This window comes from Antechinus flavipes, chromosome 2 (genome assembly GCF_016432865.1).
Source record: "Antechinus flavipes isolate AdamAnt ecotype Samford, QLD, Australia chromosome 2, AdamAnt_v2, whole genome shotgun sequence".
In the NCBI taxonomy this organism is placed as follows: Eukaryota; Metazoa; Chordata; class Mammalia; order Dasyuromorphia; family Dasyuridae; genus Antechinus; species Antechinus flavipes.
Genome location: NC_067399.1, coordinates 258,024,847 through 258,038,007, shown reverse-complemented (window position 1 = coordinate 258,038,007; position 13,161 = coordinate 258,024,847). Strand labels below are relative to the sequence as shown.

General features: G+C 44.4%; 1 protein-coding gene across 1 annotated transcript in view; it reads left to right on the top strand.

Annotated features, from left to right (window-relative positions):
* The window catches only part of CACNA1B (calcium voltage-gated channel subunit alpha1 B), a 252,680-nt gene that overhangs the window by 63,164 nt on the left and 176,355 nt on the right, over nt 1-13,161 (top strand). Inside the window, exons 4-6 of the mRNA XM_051976837.1 lie at nt 1,153-1,244; nt 2,301-2,453; nt 5,076-5,275. Coding sequence (XP_051832797.1) covers nt 1,153-1,244; nt 2,301-2,453; nt 5,076-5,275 — 445 coding nt within the window. The remainder of the gene's footprint in view (nt 1-1,152; nt 1,245-2,300; nt 2,454-5,075; nt 5,276-13,161) is intronic.

The following is a 13,161-nucleotide window of genomic DNA, read 5'->3' as shown; positions in this document are numbered from 1 at the left end:
TGTTGCAATTTATAGTTTGTTGGATAGGAAAGGGGAAAATTATATATTCCAAGATGAAAGTAATATAAAAAATAAAATGTCAATAAAAATCAGATTTTTAAAAAGACCCTATGATTCTGAATCACAGAAGCAGAGAAAGATTGTTCTTGTGTGTTCTGAGAGCTCAGAAGACGTTTGCTGTTCTCTAGAGCCTCAGCAATCAATGGGCATGGTGTGGATGCAGTAAGGGGAGACTTGCTCAATTCAGAATCCGGTACCCAACTGTCTGAATCAGTCTCTGCTCTGTGGCATAAAAGCCCAAGGCAGACATGCACAGAACTCCAGGAGATGGTCAGTTCCGCATCAGCAGGCAGCAATGACCAGGATGGCATATGTCATTTTTGGCCCCACGCAGCCCTTTTCCCTACTCTCCCATGTTCTCCAGGATACACATTGGACCAGGGCTTTTTTCCACAGTCACCCTTCTCATAGATATCTGGGACGGGAGAGCAGATGCTGGAGAGGAGTCAGGATGACTGTGGATGCTGAACTCTTCACCCTGAGCAGGAGGCTGGGGGATGTCAAGCTGTGACTCAGGCAGTCAGTCAGTGCTTATTAAGTAGCAGGCACTATGCTTAGTACTGGGGATCTATAGAAAAACAAAAAGCAATTCCTACTTTCAAGGAACTCACAGTCTAAAGGAGTGGGAAGGGTCGGTGGAAAGAAAATAATATATAGGCAGGGCAAACTGAGAGCCGTCCCAAAGGGATGTGGTCATCCACATCCACAACTAGAGTTGTGGTCAGCTGGGGAATGGGAGGGAACAGAGGGAGCTTGGAGAAGAGGAAGTGGGGACCATCCCCATGGACCTCCCCCCAAGGAAAGGAGTTGTGCCCCTCAGCTCTGGGGCCTCCATTGCCCACTGGATGGCATGTTGCTAAGGGCTGAGGATAGGATTTTTGTCACATCTCTGTTGTTTACTCTTAGACCCCAGCTTGGGGAATCACATTAATAGATCAATCCATCAACACAGAGAAGGCGGCAGACTCAGCTCTTGCCTTTGGGGAGCTCAGTGTTAGTGGGGTGGAGAAGGGAAGATGAAGATAATGTTCCATTTTGTCTCCTAACTCTGAAAATTGAATTTTCTTTTCTTTCTCCCTGGTTTCCACTCAGGATTCTGGCTACCGCTGGCACCGAGTTTGACCTCCGCACCCTCCGAGCTGTGAGAGTGTTAAGACCATTGAAGCTGGTATCAGGGATTCCAAGTGAGTTTAGCTAAATTTATCTTGAGATTTCCATGCCTCTCTCAGGATCGTCTCTTCTCCTTCCCTCTTCCCTCTACCTCAAGGACTTTCCCTCGTGTCCAGAGATGGAGACGGGCAGGTTAAGTGTGGAGGGGATTTTTCTAAACCTTGCAGACTACTTCTCATTAACTAGAGCTCAGAGCTGACATTAACTGGTGAAATACGGGGGCTTCCATTTCTGAATCTGTAAATACAGCCCAGGAAAAATCATAATGGTAACAAGGGACATTTTTAAAGCTTTTTAAATTTGTGGAACACTTTACATATATTTTCATTTAAGTCTCACAAGAGCCTTATGAGATATGATATCAATAATACCCAATTACAGATAACATTATTCCCATTTTAGAGATAAAGAAATGAGGCTCAGGGAAATCAAGAAACTTATACGTTGCTAATAATTATCAGAAATGGGATTTGAATCCAGTTCTTCCTAATTTCAAGTCCATTATTTTATCACTTCTCTCTAATGCCTCTTTTTTGCCTAGGGTAGGAAATGATGATGACAATAATACTGCACAGTGGATAGAGTGCTTCAGCTAGACTCCAAAAGACCTGACTTTAAATCTGGCCTCAGATACTGATTAGTTGTATAATCCCTGCAGATTACTTGACCTTTGTCTGCCTCAATTTAAAGGCTTTATATGCATCCGTACAAAATAGCTATTTACATGCTAACAGTTATTATGATCACTAGCTAGCATTTATATATCACTGAAAGATTTTAGGGCATTTTATCCTCATAACAACCTTGGAAAACAGGTGATATAATTATCTTCATTTTATGGATGAAGAAACTAACTGACGCTGAGAATTGAGTGACTTGCCCAGGCCACACATCTGATGTCTGATGCCAGATTTAAGCCCCAGGCTTCTTGACTCAAGGTCTCAACCACTCTCCACATCACCACCGAGCTACACTATGTCATTCATCGTCCTCTTGCACCTGAGGAAGGGGCGGCTGGGCCGAGGGAGGGCATTCTGCTCTGGGCTGATGTCTTTGTCTTTTTTCCCCAGGCCTCCAGGTTGTGCTCAAGTCCATCATGAAGGCAATGGTGCCCCTGCTGCAAATCGGCCTTCTGCTCTTCTTCGCCATTGTCATGTTTGCCATCATTGGACTTGAGTTTTACATGGGCAAGTTCCACAAAGCCTGCTTCCCCAATAACACAGGTAAGGGGCCAAGGTCGGGACTCAGGCCCACATTTTTTTTGTTGTTATTGTCTTTTTTATTATACAATTATTATTTTTTATTATAGCTTACAAGTTATATGCATGGGTAATTTTTCAGCATTGACAATTGCAAAACCTTTTGTTCCAATTTTTTCCCTCCTTCCTCCCACCCCTTCCCCCAGATGGCAGGTTGACCAATACATGTTAAATATGTTAAAGTATAAATAAAATATAAAGTAAGTATACATGTCCAAACAGTTATTTTGCTGTACAAAAATAATTAGACTTTGAAATCGTGTACAATTAGCCTGTGAAGGAAATCAAAAATGCAGGAGGACAAAAATAGAGGGTTGGGAATTCTATGTAGTGGTTCATAGCCATCTCCCAGAGTTCTTTTGCTGGTGTAGCTGGTTCAGGCCCACATTTTTGCCTCTGTTTGAAGGTGAAGACCAGAGTGTGCCCCAGTTGACTGGCTGTGGATGTATTGGCCACATTTGGTTTGTTTGAAGACTTGCCTCACTCTGTCTCACCCAGGATGGATGTGGGGTGCCCTCTTTGAGAGCAATGAGAGCTTAGAGTGGCTAGGTCTCCAGCCCAGGTCTCTTTGGGCAGCCTGGTGTCTGGTCCTCTGCTTCTAGGGACTCACCCCATCGGTGCCAGACTTGGGGATCACCTGCTGTAGCTCAGAACTCCCCAACTCAAGCAGTCCCCCAATCTCAGTCTCCCCAAGAGCAAGGATTACCGGCCCCACTACTCTTACCGCATCCCTTGCTACTTTGTGTCACCATCCAAGAAGGCCTTTTGCCCTGGCATGTTTAGAGTTGTAAAAGACCTTGGAGATGGAGAGTTCCATCATCCCATTATCTGGGCTGATACCTCAGACCAGTTCCTAAGGGAGGTCAATGATTCTGCTGACCCCTGCCCCAAAGACCTCTCCTGGGAGAATGGAGATACCACAAATCCTTGCTTTCTCCCTAGCTTGAGATATGGCCTCCAGAGAGCATTTAAACCAAAAGCCCCCTTTGACAGATGAGGCTGAAGTTCAGAGAGCAAAAGTGACCAACCTAAAGACACACAGAGGGCAAGTGGTAGTGCCAGAATTTAAACTCAGGTCTTTTCACTTGAAAGACCCAAGGCCCAGACAGCCCTACCTTTGTCCAGGCTTTCCAGGGAGATGAATGGGGCTCTATATCCAGGAGTGAGAATAGTCTAATGAGCCCCTATGGACCAAGTCCAGGTGATACCATAAAATCAAGATCTGGGTAACTGATTATAAAGAGAGATAAATAGACTTAGGGCCCAGGCTGAAAAAAGACCTTGTTCCTCTAGGGCCCCAAAGGAGAGCAGAAAGCAAGAATTCATCCCTGCACTGGAGAGTAGTGATTAGTTGTCCTAGAAAGAAAAAAGGACGTCACACTAATATTTATTCCTAAAGGAGGAAGCTGTGACTGGGAAGGGTCTGGAAAAGAATTGGGCCAGGGAGTCAGGGCTATAGTGGACAGTATTGGAATCTGAAGACCTGAATTCAAATACCAATTCTGACCCCCACTGTCTTTGTGACTCTGAACAAATCATTCAATCTCCCTGGACCTCAAGTTTCTTCTGCTGTAAAATGAGAAGAAGAAGAACTGGTAGAATTCAAGAGTACAGAATAAAATATATTTTCTTTTCAGAAAATGATTAATGTGGAATTTTGTTTTATATGTTATTTATGCACATTTTTATATTTATACCATTACATGCATATGTAATGGATTTTATTTTTCTTGCCTTCTCAAAGTGTAGGGAAGGGGAATGGGGGAAAAAATTAGAATTGAAAATAAAAGTAAATTTAAAACTTTTTTTAAAATAGGGGGGCAGCTAGGTGGCACAGTGGATAGAGCACCAACCCTGAAGTCAGGAAGACTTGAGATGAAATCTGGCCTCAGACACTTAACACTTCCTAGCTGTGTGACCCTGGGCGAGTCACTTAACCCCAATTGCCTCAGCAAAAACAAACCAAAAAAAAATTTTTTTTTGAAAACAGGAGGGTAGGTGATAAACTAATATCAGAGTTTTAAAAATAAAGTATGAATGGCAAACTAAAAAACTCTGAAAAATGAGGGAATTGGTCTAGAGTGTTTCTGAGGCCCCTTCTAGATCTAGGTGCCTGTGATCTTAAGTTCTAGAGCTATATAAAGTGCTTATGCAGAGGTCCTGATAGAAGGGGCAAAAGCTCCCAGAGCCATAGTCTACGGTAGAAGGGCTGAATTCCCTGAAAGGGTGGCAGCAGGATGCTATCTGGGAGCCTGCTTTTGTGTCCCTTCCTGGCCCTGGATCAGTCACTGGGTTCTCAATAATAGGAAGGGTACCCACAACTTCACCTGACATCTTGCTTGCCAAAGACTATTATTTGGCCATCCCATCCGGTGTATCTGGACTATTGACTCTCAGCAGCCCCTATGGGAGACTGTGCTGGCTGCTGTCCCAAAGGCTTTTTACTGGAGAAGACCAGTCCTGGGTTCCTTTCCAGTGGGATCTGCATGGCGGGGTCTTTGCCCCCATAGGCTTCCAGGGGCCGGGAAGCGGGCGTTTGGTACAGCTTTTGCTCAGCTTTTGTTGACACTTCTGTCGCCCTCACAGCGGACCCACACTCAGACCCTGTAGGAGACTTCCCCTGTGGCACTGACGCCTCAGCCCGACAGTGTGAGAATGGCTACATCTGCCGGGAATACTGGCGTGGCCCCAACTTTGGCATTACCAACTTCGACAACATCCTCTTTGCCATCCTGACCGTGTTCCAGTGTATCACGATGGAAGGCTGGACAGACATCCTCTACAACGTAAGTCAGAGCTCTGCCCGAGGGCTGCAGGAGGGGGAGACCGAGGCGTCGGGGAGCTGACAGTCCAGTGCTCCGCTCTTCACGCCTCAGAGCTGATCTTCCCGGTGGCGCCAAGGGTGGGGGCCCTCAGGACCCACCAGAAAGGAGGAGAGAAACATTTTATTAGGCGCTCTTTCGACAAAGTCTCTGCGTGAGGAAGCGCATCCTGGGGGAACAGGTTCAATCCACGTGGGCTGTACTGTCACAGGGGGGCCAGAGACCGTTCCCAGGGTCCTGCCTCGGGAGAAATGACCTGCTTCGTGAGCCCGCCGCTGTGGGAGGGAGCTAAGGGACGCTCTCTCCTGCCTGACTGCTGAGCACAGGCATACGGTGAATGGGAGAGATTCCACTGCAGGACGTTTGTCAAATGGCACCATGGTGACCTCCAAGTAGAAGCCTGCAGGACGGCGAATACTGACAGGACAGGTCTTCCAGAGAGTAAGAAGGGAGGCTTCTGGAGCATTACGTTAGACCAGATGAGCTCTGTTCTCTTCTAACTCTCCAATTCAGAGTGACGATTGGGGGCTTACGGGGTCAGAGAGTGCCAGGAAGGGATCTAGAGGCCATATAGTCAAAGGCCTTCACTTTCCCGATGGGAAAGCCAAGGAAATGTTTTGTCCAAGGGCACCCAACTAGTTAGTGATAGAGCTTGGTGATAGAGCTGATCCTTCTGACCCTAGTCTTGTGTTTAGACTTTTAAGTCTTTAAGAGTTGGAGATTTCAACAACCATCTAGAACAGCACATACCTGAAAGGAATCCCAATTACAACATACCTGACCAGCCTCTGCTTGAAAAACTCCATGGAGGGGCAACTCATTTCTTCCTGAGAGAACATTTCACTTTTATTTTTTCTTAATTTATTATTATTATTAGTGAGGCAATTGAGGTTAAGTGATATGCCCAAGATCACACAACTAGAAAGAATTAAGTGACTCTGGGGCTGGTGCTCTCCCCATTGCACCATCCAGCTGCCCCTACTTTTAGAAACTTTTAATCTAACGTGAAGCCTAAATTGGCCTTTTTTTTCAACTCCCATTTATTACTTATTTCTTTCCTCTGGGACCAAACATAATAAATATAATCCCTTTTTCCCTTCATATATTTGATTATTTGAACAGAGTGTGATGCATAAGGTAGCTGTTGCCTTGGGCATCTGATCCATCATTGCCTATAGTGTTACGGACTTGTCGCCTTAGGCATCTATTGTTTCATTGGGCATTATATGGAGTACATAGGACAAATGGCTCATGACCTGAGTTGGGAGGGACCTTGGAACCAGCACCCACATATTTTAGGGGGTATCACATTAGGTCATATTCTCCCCAAGTCTTTTCTTCTCTTGTCTAAATATCCCAAGTTCCATGTTCCTTCTTTGGATCTGTCCCAGAATTGCTTGCTCCAGAGGGTGTGAAGAGGCCAAAAGAGAAAAAGGAAAAAACCTAGATCTGTTTTGTGTTTTGTTCTCTTTAATAAATCACACTCCAGTACTGTTGGGACTGTACCCCTTTACTCTCACTGCCATGAAGCCTTTCCTAGATCCTGGGTCTCTGGATTCACTCAGGCTTAAAACCCTTATCGAGAATGAAAACCTTTCTTCCTTTTGCATTATCTAAGGCAGGAATACATTTTAAAAAAGACTTACCTAAAGGAAAGAAGTTAAAATAAACAACTTATTAGAAATTGACAGTTAATACAGATAGTAAGTGATGAAAGAGAAAAGAAATTAACTTGATCTGGGGTAGTAATGGAAGGCTACCTAAAAGAATTGAGGCATCAATCTCAATAAATCAATTAATCAATATGGATTTATTAGTCCTTTACTATGTTGCAGGAGTAAACACTAGGACTACAGAGATCTGAATGTCTTGAGAGTCCTGCCTTCAAGGAGCTTGTATTTTAATGGAGAAGACAATATGTATCTACATAATTTAAATGTATATATGATATACACAAAATGATTACAAGGAAACTAGTTTATGGGGGAAACAGACAAAACTTTAAGTAAAAAATGGTAAATGAGTTGAGTACTCAAAAAAATCAAGGATTACAAGAGTTGTAGACAGAGTGATTTCAAGCATGGAGAATAATAAATGCAAAGGTTCGGCAATGAGAAATGGAGTATCATGTGTGTTTAACACTTAATATGGCAGTATGGCTATATCACAGAATGCAAGAGTAAAACAACTAAAATTTAAGGGTATTAGGAATCTACTGGTGTTTTTAGATGCAGGTGTGGGGGGATAGTGGTAACATGATCAGAACCTTACATCTGTATGGTAAGGATACCAATGGAGATTATTTCAGTTGTCTAAGCAAGTAGTGATAAGGACCTAAATTAGGGTGGTGACTATTACAGTAGAGGGAATGGGGCATAAGTAAGAAATGTTGTGGAAGTAGAAATGACAAAATGTGATAACATATTGGATGTATGGGGTGAGTGAGAAGGACGAGTTGAGGTTTACACTGAAGCTGTGAACCTGAGAAGGATGTAGGTGCCCTCAACAGAACTAAGGAAATTTGGAAGAGAGGTAGATTTTGGAGAAAAGAGAATGAATTCTGTTTTGGACATTTTGAGTATGAGATGCCTGTGAGAAGTGGGAAGTATCTAATAGGCAAATAGTCTCTCAGGAGAGAGACTAGGGCTGAATATGTGTATCTGAGAATCATTAACAAAGATGATAATAAAAGTTATGAGAACTGACAAGGTTATTGAAAGAGAGAAATGGAGAGAGAAAGGAGAAGAAGACCAAGGACATGGTCTTGAATGATGAATCAGCAAGGGAAACTGAAAAGGAACAATCGGGCTAGAAGGTCATGGAGAACCAAAAGAGAACAATGTAGGAAAAACCCAGAGAGGAGAGAATATTCAAGAAAGGGAAGTCAACAATGTCCCATGCTGCAGAGATGTCAAGAAAGATGAGGATTAAGAAATGACTATTAGATTTGGCAAATAAAAAATCAATGATAACTTTGATAAGAGCAGTTCCAGGTGAATGATAATGTCAGAAAGTGAGAGGAGAAAAAATGGAGAGATACTGAATGCAATTGCCTTTTTCAATGATTTTGACTGAGAAAAGAGAGATATAGGATGATAGTAAGGGGGGGCAGACTCTAATGAGTTGTTTTTTTTTTTAATATTGAAGACAACTGTGCATGTTTGTGGGCAGCAGAGAAAGAACCACTATGTAGTAAGAGAATAAAGATTAAAGAAAGAGAAGGAATAATATTAGAGGGTAGTCTTCTGGGGATGATGAGAAGGGGTAGGATGAGAAGAAAGACCATTCCTTCATCAGAAAGTAAAGTAAAAAATAGTGAGGAATAATATCAGAGTTGTGAGATAAAGGAGGAAGTTGGAGTACTTTGTCAATAACATTTTTAGAGGGTATAAAAGTATGAGGTGAGGGTCCCAGTTGTGAGAAAGGGAAGGGGGTGCTATTGGAGGTTTGAGGAGAAAGTTGGGAGTAGACATAGTAGAGAATGGGATAGAGAATAAATTAGGGAAGTATCAAAATTTGATTCTTTTCCTTTTTTTGTCATGAGGGCCAAGATGACATTAGAAAACATAAATTTGGTGTGAATCCAGGCAGCTTGGGGACCAGACTTATTCTAGTTCTGTTTAGTCATGCAGGAATTGGTTGATGGTAGGAATTATCCAGTCTTGAGCCGTTGGCACACATTGACAGGAGTAGTCTTAGAGAGCAAGGGATTTAAGAGCAGAGGGTAGTATAGAGTTGATCTGGTTCATTAAGGGGTTGAAATTGGGAACAAAGAAAATTGTAGTCAGAGCAGGGATAATAGCCTGGGATGATAATGAGGGATAGAGAAATTAGAGATCAGACTAAAAACAAATAATTGACTGAAGAGTAGGAGAGTATATGGAGAGATAGAATGTTTGGAAGAGTCCTGATCATAAAATTGGAGCACATGTGCAAAATAGCAAAATCAAGGGCATGGCCAATTCATACTTGGCTAACAAGGTAAAGGAGAAGGTCATGGGACTTGGACAGATTGGGGAATGTGGAAATGAGTTTTTAATGGCATATCAACATGTATGATGATGGAAATTGGGACAGAGAGGGATACTATGAGCTAGACTTCTAACACTTAAGAATGGAGCAAGAATGTATTGGAGATTAATAGATAATAACCACTAGAAACTGGTTTGAGTGATAAATTTGAACAGAGTGAACCTCAAAGGAGAAGTTGCTATGTGATAGTATTAGATGGAGAGTCTGGAAATGGCAGTGAAGTCCAAGTAACATTCTGACTCTGCCTCTAGAACTAAGAGGTGTGAGAGAAGATACAACTTGGAAGGAAACTCCTGGGAAGCAGTGTCATCTATTAGGAGCCAGGTCTTGATGAGAGTCAGAAAGATAAAGGAAAATAAGAGCAATAAGTCTAAATAAAGGCAAGTTTATTACTTATAGACTGAGATTTTCAGAGGGCAGAATGGCAACGATAGGTAGTTATGAAGATATTGAGAGACCAATGCTGAGGAACTAGGGAATGACAAAAAAGGCAGGGGGCTAGAGCAGGGGGTGGGTAGTTACCTTTGATAGTTCGGGTCACAGTGTCGCAGAGATGAGGAGAATAAGAACTTTCTAACTGTTGGGAAATGAGACCAGGCAGAATGTCAGTGGCTAAGAGGAGTTCCTCTGATGAAGATAGGTGAGTAGGATGTTTTCCATCTGGTTTCGCTTCATGGTTTCCATGTTTTGATGCCAACAGTAGCAACCCATTGGTGTGAGCCTTGGGAGGGGCACGTGCTCCCCAGATGGCAGGCACAGCAGCAGTCTGAGACAGGCAAGCCCAGTGGTGTGGGCATGAGTGGGTTCCTTATAGCTATCTCTGATAACTGTTTCTGCTGCTTCCCAAAGGAGCCTTCTCCTGCTCTCCCACCATTTCTGCCTGCTTCTCTCCCCTCCCTTTGGTTCTATTCCTCCTCCACACCCCTGCCCTCACCATATGCTACTCCTCTAGGGTCTCTCTGGAACTGGGAGCTGGGTGGGCTATTTATGCCTGGAGCCATCTCATCCTATTTTTAGTTCTCTTATTTTCAGCCATTCCTAGAATTTTCAAGGTTAGTGTCTGATGTATAAGTGCTTGAGATCCTAAGAGACTTTGTCTCAGGAAACCCAGGGAATAATAATGTTCCTTTCCTACCCCCACTTTGTTGCTTATAGCCCCCTTCTGCTGACAGATTGTGCCAGGGATTTATATAAGGGAGAGAGGAAGTAGCTTTGTGCCAAGTAATAGATACTTCCTTTGAGAATTCCTGCTGGCTTGGGTTGACATCACGCTCACCTCAGATCTCTGGCGATATTGCCTTTCTCACAAAGGATGAGTCCAGAGCAGGCTATGGGCCTTTTCAGGGCCATCTAGACAAGAAGTCGATGGCTGAGAAGGCATTAGAACCCATGCTGCTTCAGGACCCTGACCACTGGGCTGTGACAAGAACACAGGCTTGGCTTTGCAGAGAAGTTCAGGTTTCTGCCTTGCTCTTCCCCAGAGCTCTGGGTGGTTGTGGTATCAGTTTCTGGATTCTGTTGGAGATAGGGAAACATATCCCAGGCCATACCCAAAAGGAAAGGAAGACTGTGGCAGCCCCTTCCAGGAGACAGCATGGTAGCCCATTGTTTCACCCCTGCTTCTCTGGGGGTGCTGCTTCCTCATTGTCTTCTGCCAACAAGGAGAATCCCCTTTATCTCTTGGTGATATTAAGAACCAGTTGCCCAGAGTTTAATGGTTAGGGGAGTGAAAAGAGGGGGAAGAGAGAACAGGTACCCATATTTCTTTTATGAATATAGAGCTAGGTGGTTCTAGCTCTGTAAGATGGGGGGAGGGGGAATTGCAGAGCCACCAACAACTCCTCCATGTGTGATCTGGAGCAAATCCTGGGCATTCCTAGACTTCCCAGTTCCTTCTCAAAAAATAACCACTGATTCCTAGACCTTTTACTAGGAGATTAAGGGGTTGATTAGAAGGCTTGTGAAGCATTGAGGGAGGGAGAAAGGAAAAAAGAAGGAAGGAAAGAAGGAAGGAAAGAAGAAAGAGAAACAAGAAAAGGTGGGAGGAAGGGAAGGAAGGAAAGAGTGAACTATGTATTATGTATTATGCCTCAAGGGCAGAGACTGTCTAGGTTGGTGTGAGGGTGGGGAAATGGGATGTCCTCACAAAAAAGATATAATGTTTTTATCTCTTGTTTCTTATCTGAAGAAAATGCGTTTACCATAAACGTCTCATAGCTGGGCATAGAGGTCTGACTGACTGCTCCCCAATGTTCACCCTGGGTGGGCCTGGCTGGTCAAGGAAGGACTCTGAGGTAGCAGGAGGGAGGACCTTGGAAGACAGCCCAAGTGGACACTGCTCAGTCACTCACACCATCCACCTGGCTCTGCCCTCACACTCTCAAGGGTTTTGCTAAGCTCAGCTGCACAAGCAAACAACCTAATTGGGGAGTTATCTTGCCTGAAAGACTGTGATGCATTAGGTGCCAATGCATTCGACGACACCTGTTGCACTGGGAGCCTGTTGCATGGGACACCTGTTGCATTGGGAACTGTATTGGGTACCATAAGTCAGATAGTTTGAGCAATTTCAGAATCTCGGGTTTATAGTTAGAAGAGGAAACTGAAACCCAGGAGAAGATGTTTGGCTCCACATAACACAGGCAGTAAGTCATCGCATGTGGGCAGAGCCTTGCGTTGTTACGTGTTGGTCCTTTCAATCTACCCATCTGTCAATGACATTTTGAACCTGCCCCAGGAAAAGGGTGACCCTTGCTCTGAGTGCTGTATCCCGCCTTGCTGGGGGTAGCCGCTTTAAGGGACTCGATGTCCCTTCCCTTGGAGAGACAGCTATGAAGTGTTAAGCCCAAAGCAGATGCTGGGCAGGTCTAATTTAGAGATCGTGCTTTTCATGTGGAATGATCTAATGACAGGATCTGGCGAGAAAAAGGCATCACGTGTCTGGTGGAGGGAACAGAGACAGCCAGGGACAAAGACGGTAATAAGGATCTTGGCTGTCCTCTCCCTGCAGCCACCAAAGGAACCAATTTCCACAAAGAAACTTTAACAAAAGACAGCCCCTAAAAATAGCCAGTGAAGTCTGTGATGGCCCCACCCCCAGCATGGAGCCTCACAGGCAGGCTCTGAGCACATCCCTGCCTCAGGTCTCCAAGCCTCACAATCCCCCAACCCCGCAGGGCTCCAGGAAGGGTGTGTCTCTTACATGCAGCGGGAAGGACGAGGAGATCAGCTTTGAGCTGTGAAATGGGCTAGGTGGCTGGACCAGGAGCAGAAGCCCAGACCAGGCTAGGCTGGGCTAGGGCAAGGTGGTGACCATGGTTCCCGAGGGAGAATTTGGGACAGAGTCTAGCAATATCCGGCCTAACTTGGGAAGAGAGATCATTTTAAGTTTGACAGTGTAGGGGCTAGTCAATATGTCAGACTAGGCTAGGTGGTCATGCAGGAGCAGGTCACACAGAAGGAGGTCAGGGTTGGCAATCTGAGCAGGAAATCCGCAAGAAATAGAATGTGGATGGAGAAATCTAGATTTCAAGATCCAAAATGTAAGGATCAGTCACAACCTTTTGTGCTTCAGTTTTCTCATCTGTAAAATGAGCTGGAGAAGGAAATGGCAAACCACTTTCTTTGCCAAGAAAACCTCCCAAGGGGGCACAAAGTCACACGTGACTGAAATGACTGAAGAACGAAACCTATACACAGACCACTGAGCTGATGAGAGATGTTGATTGTCTGAGGCTCCAGAAGAGACAGAGGGCCACAGCGCTTTGTGGGCAGTGCTGGCAGGCGGGGAGGAACTGTCCCTGTCCAAGGTCCTTACT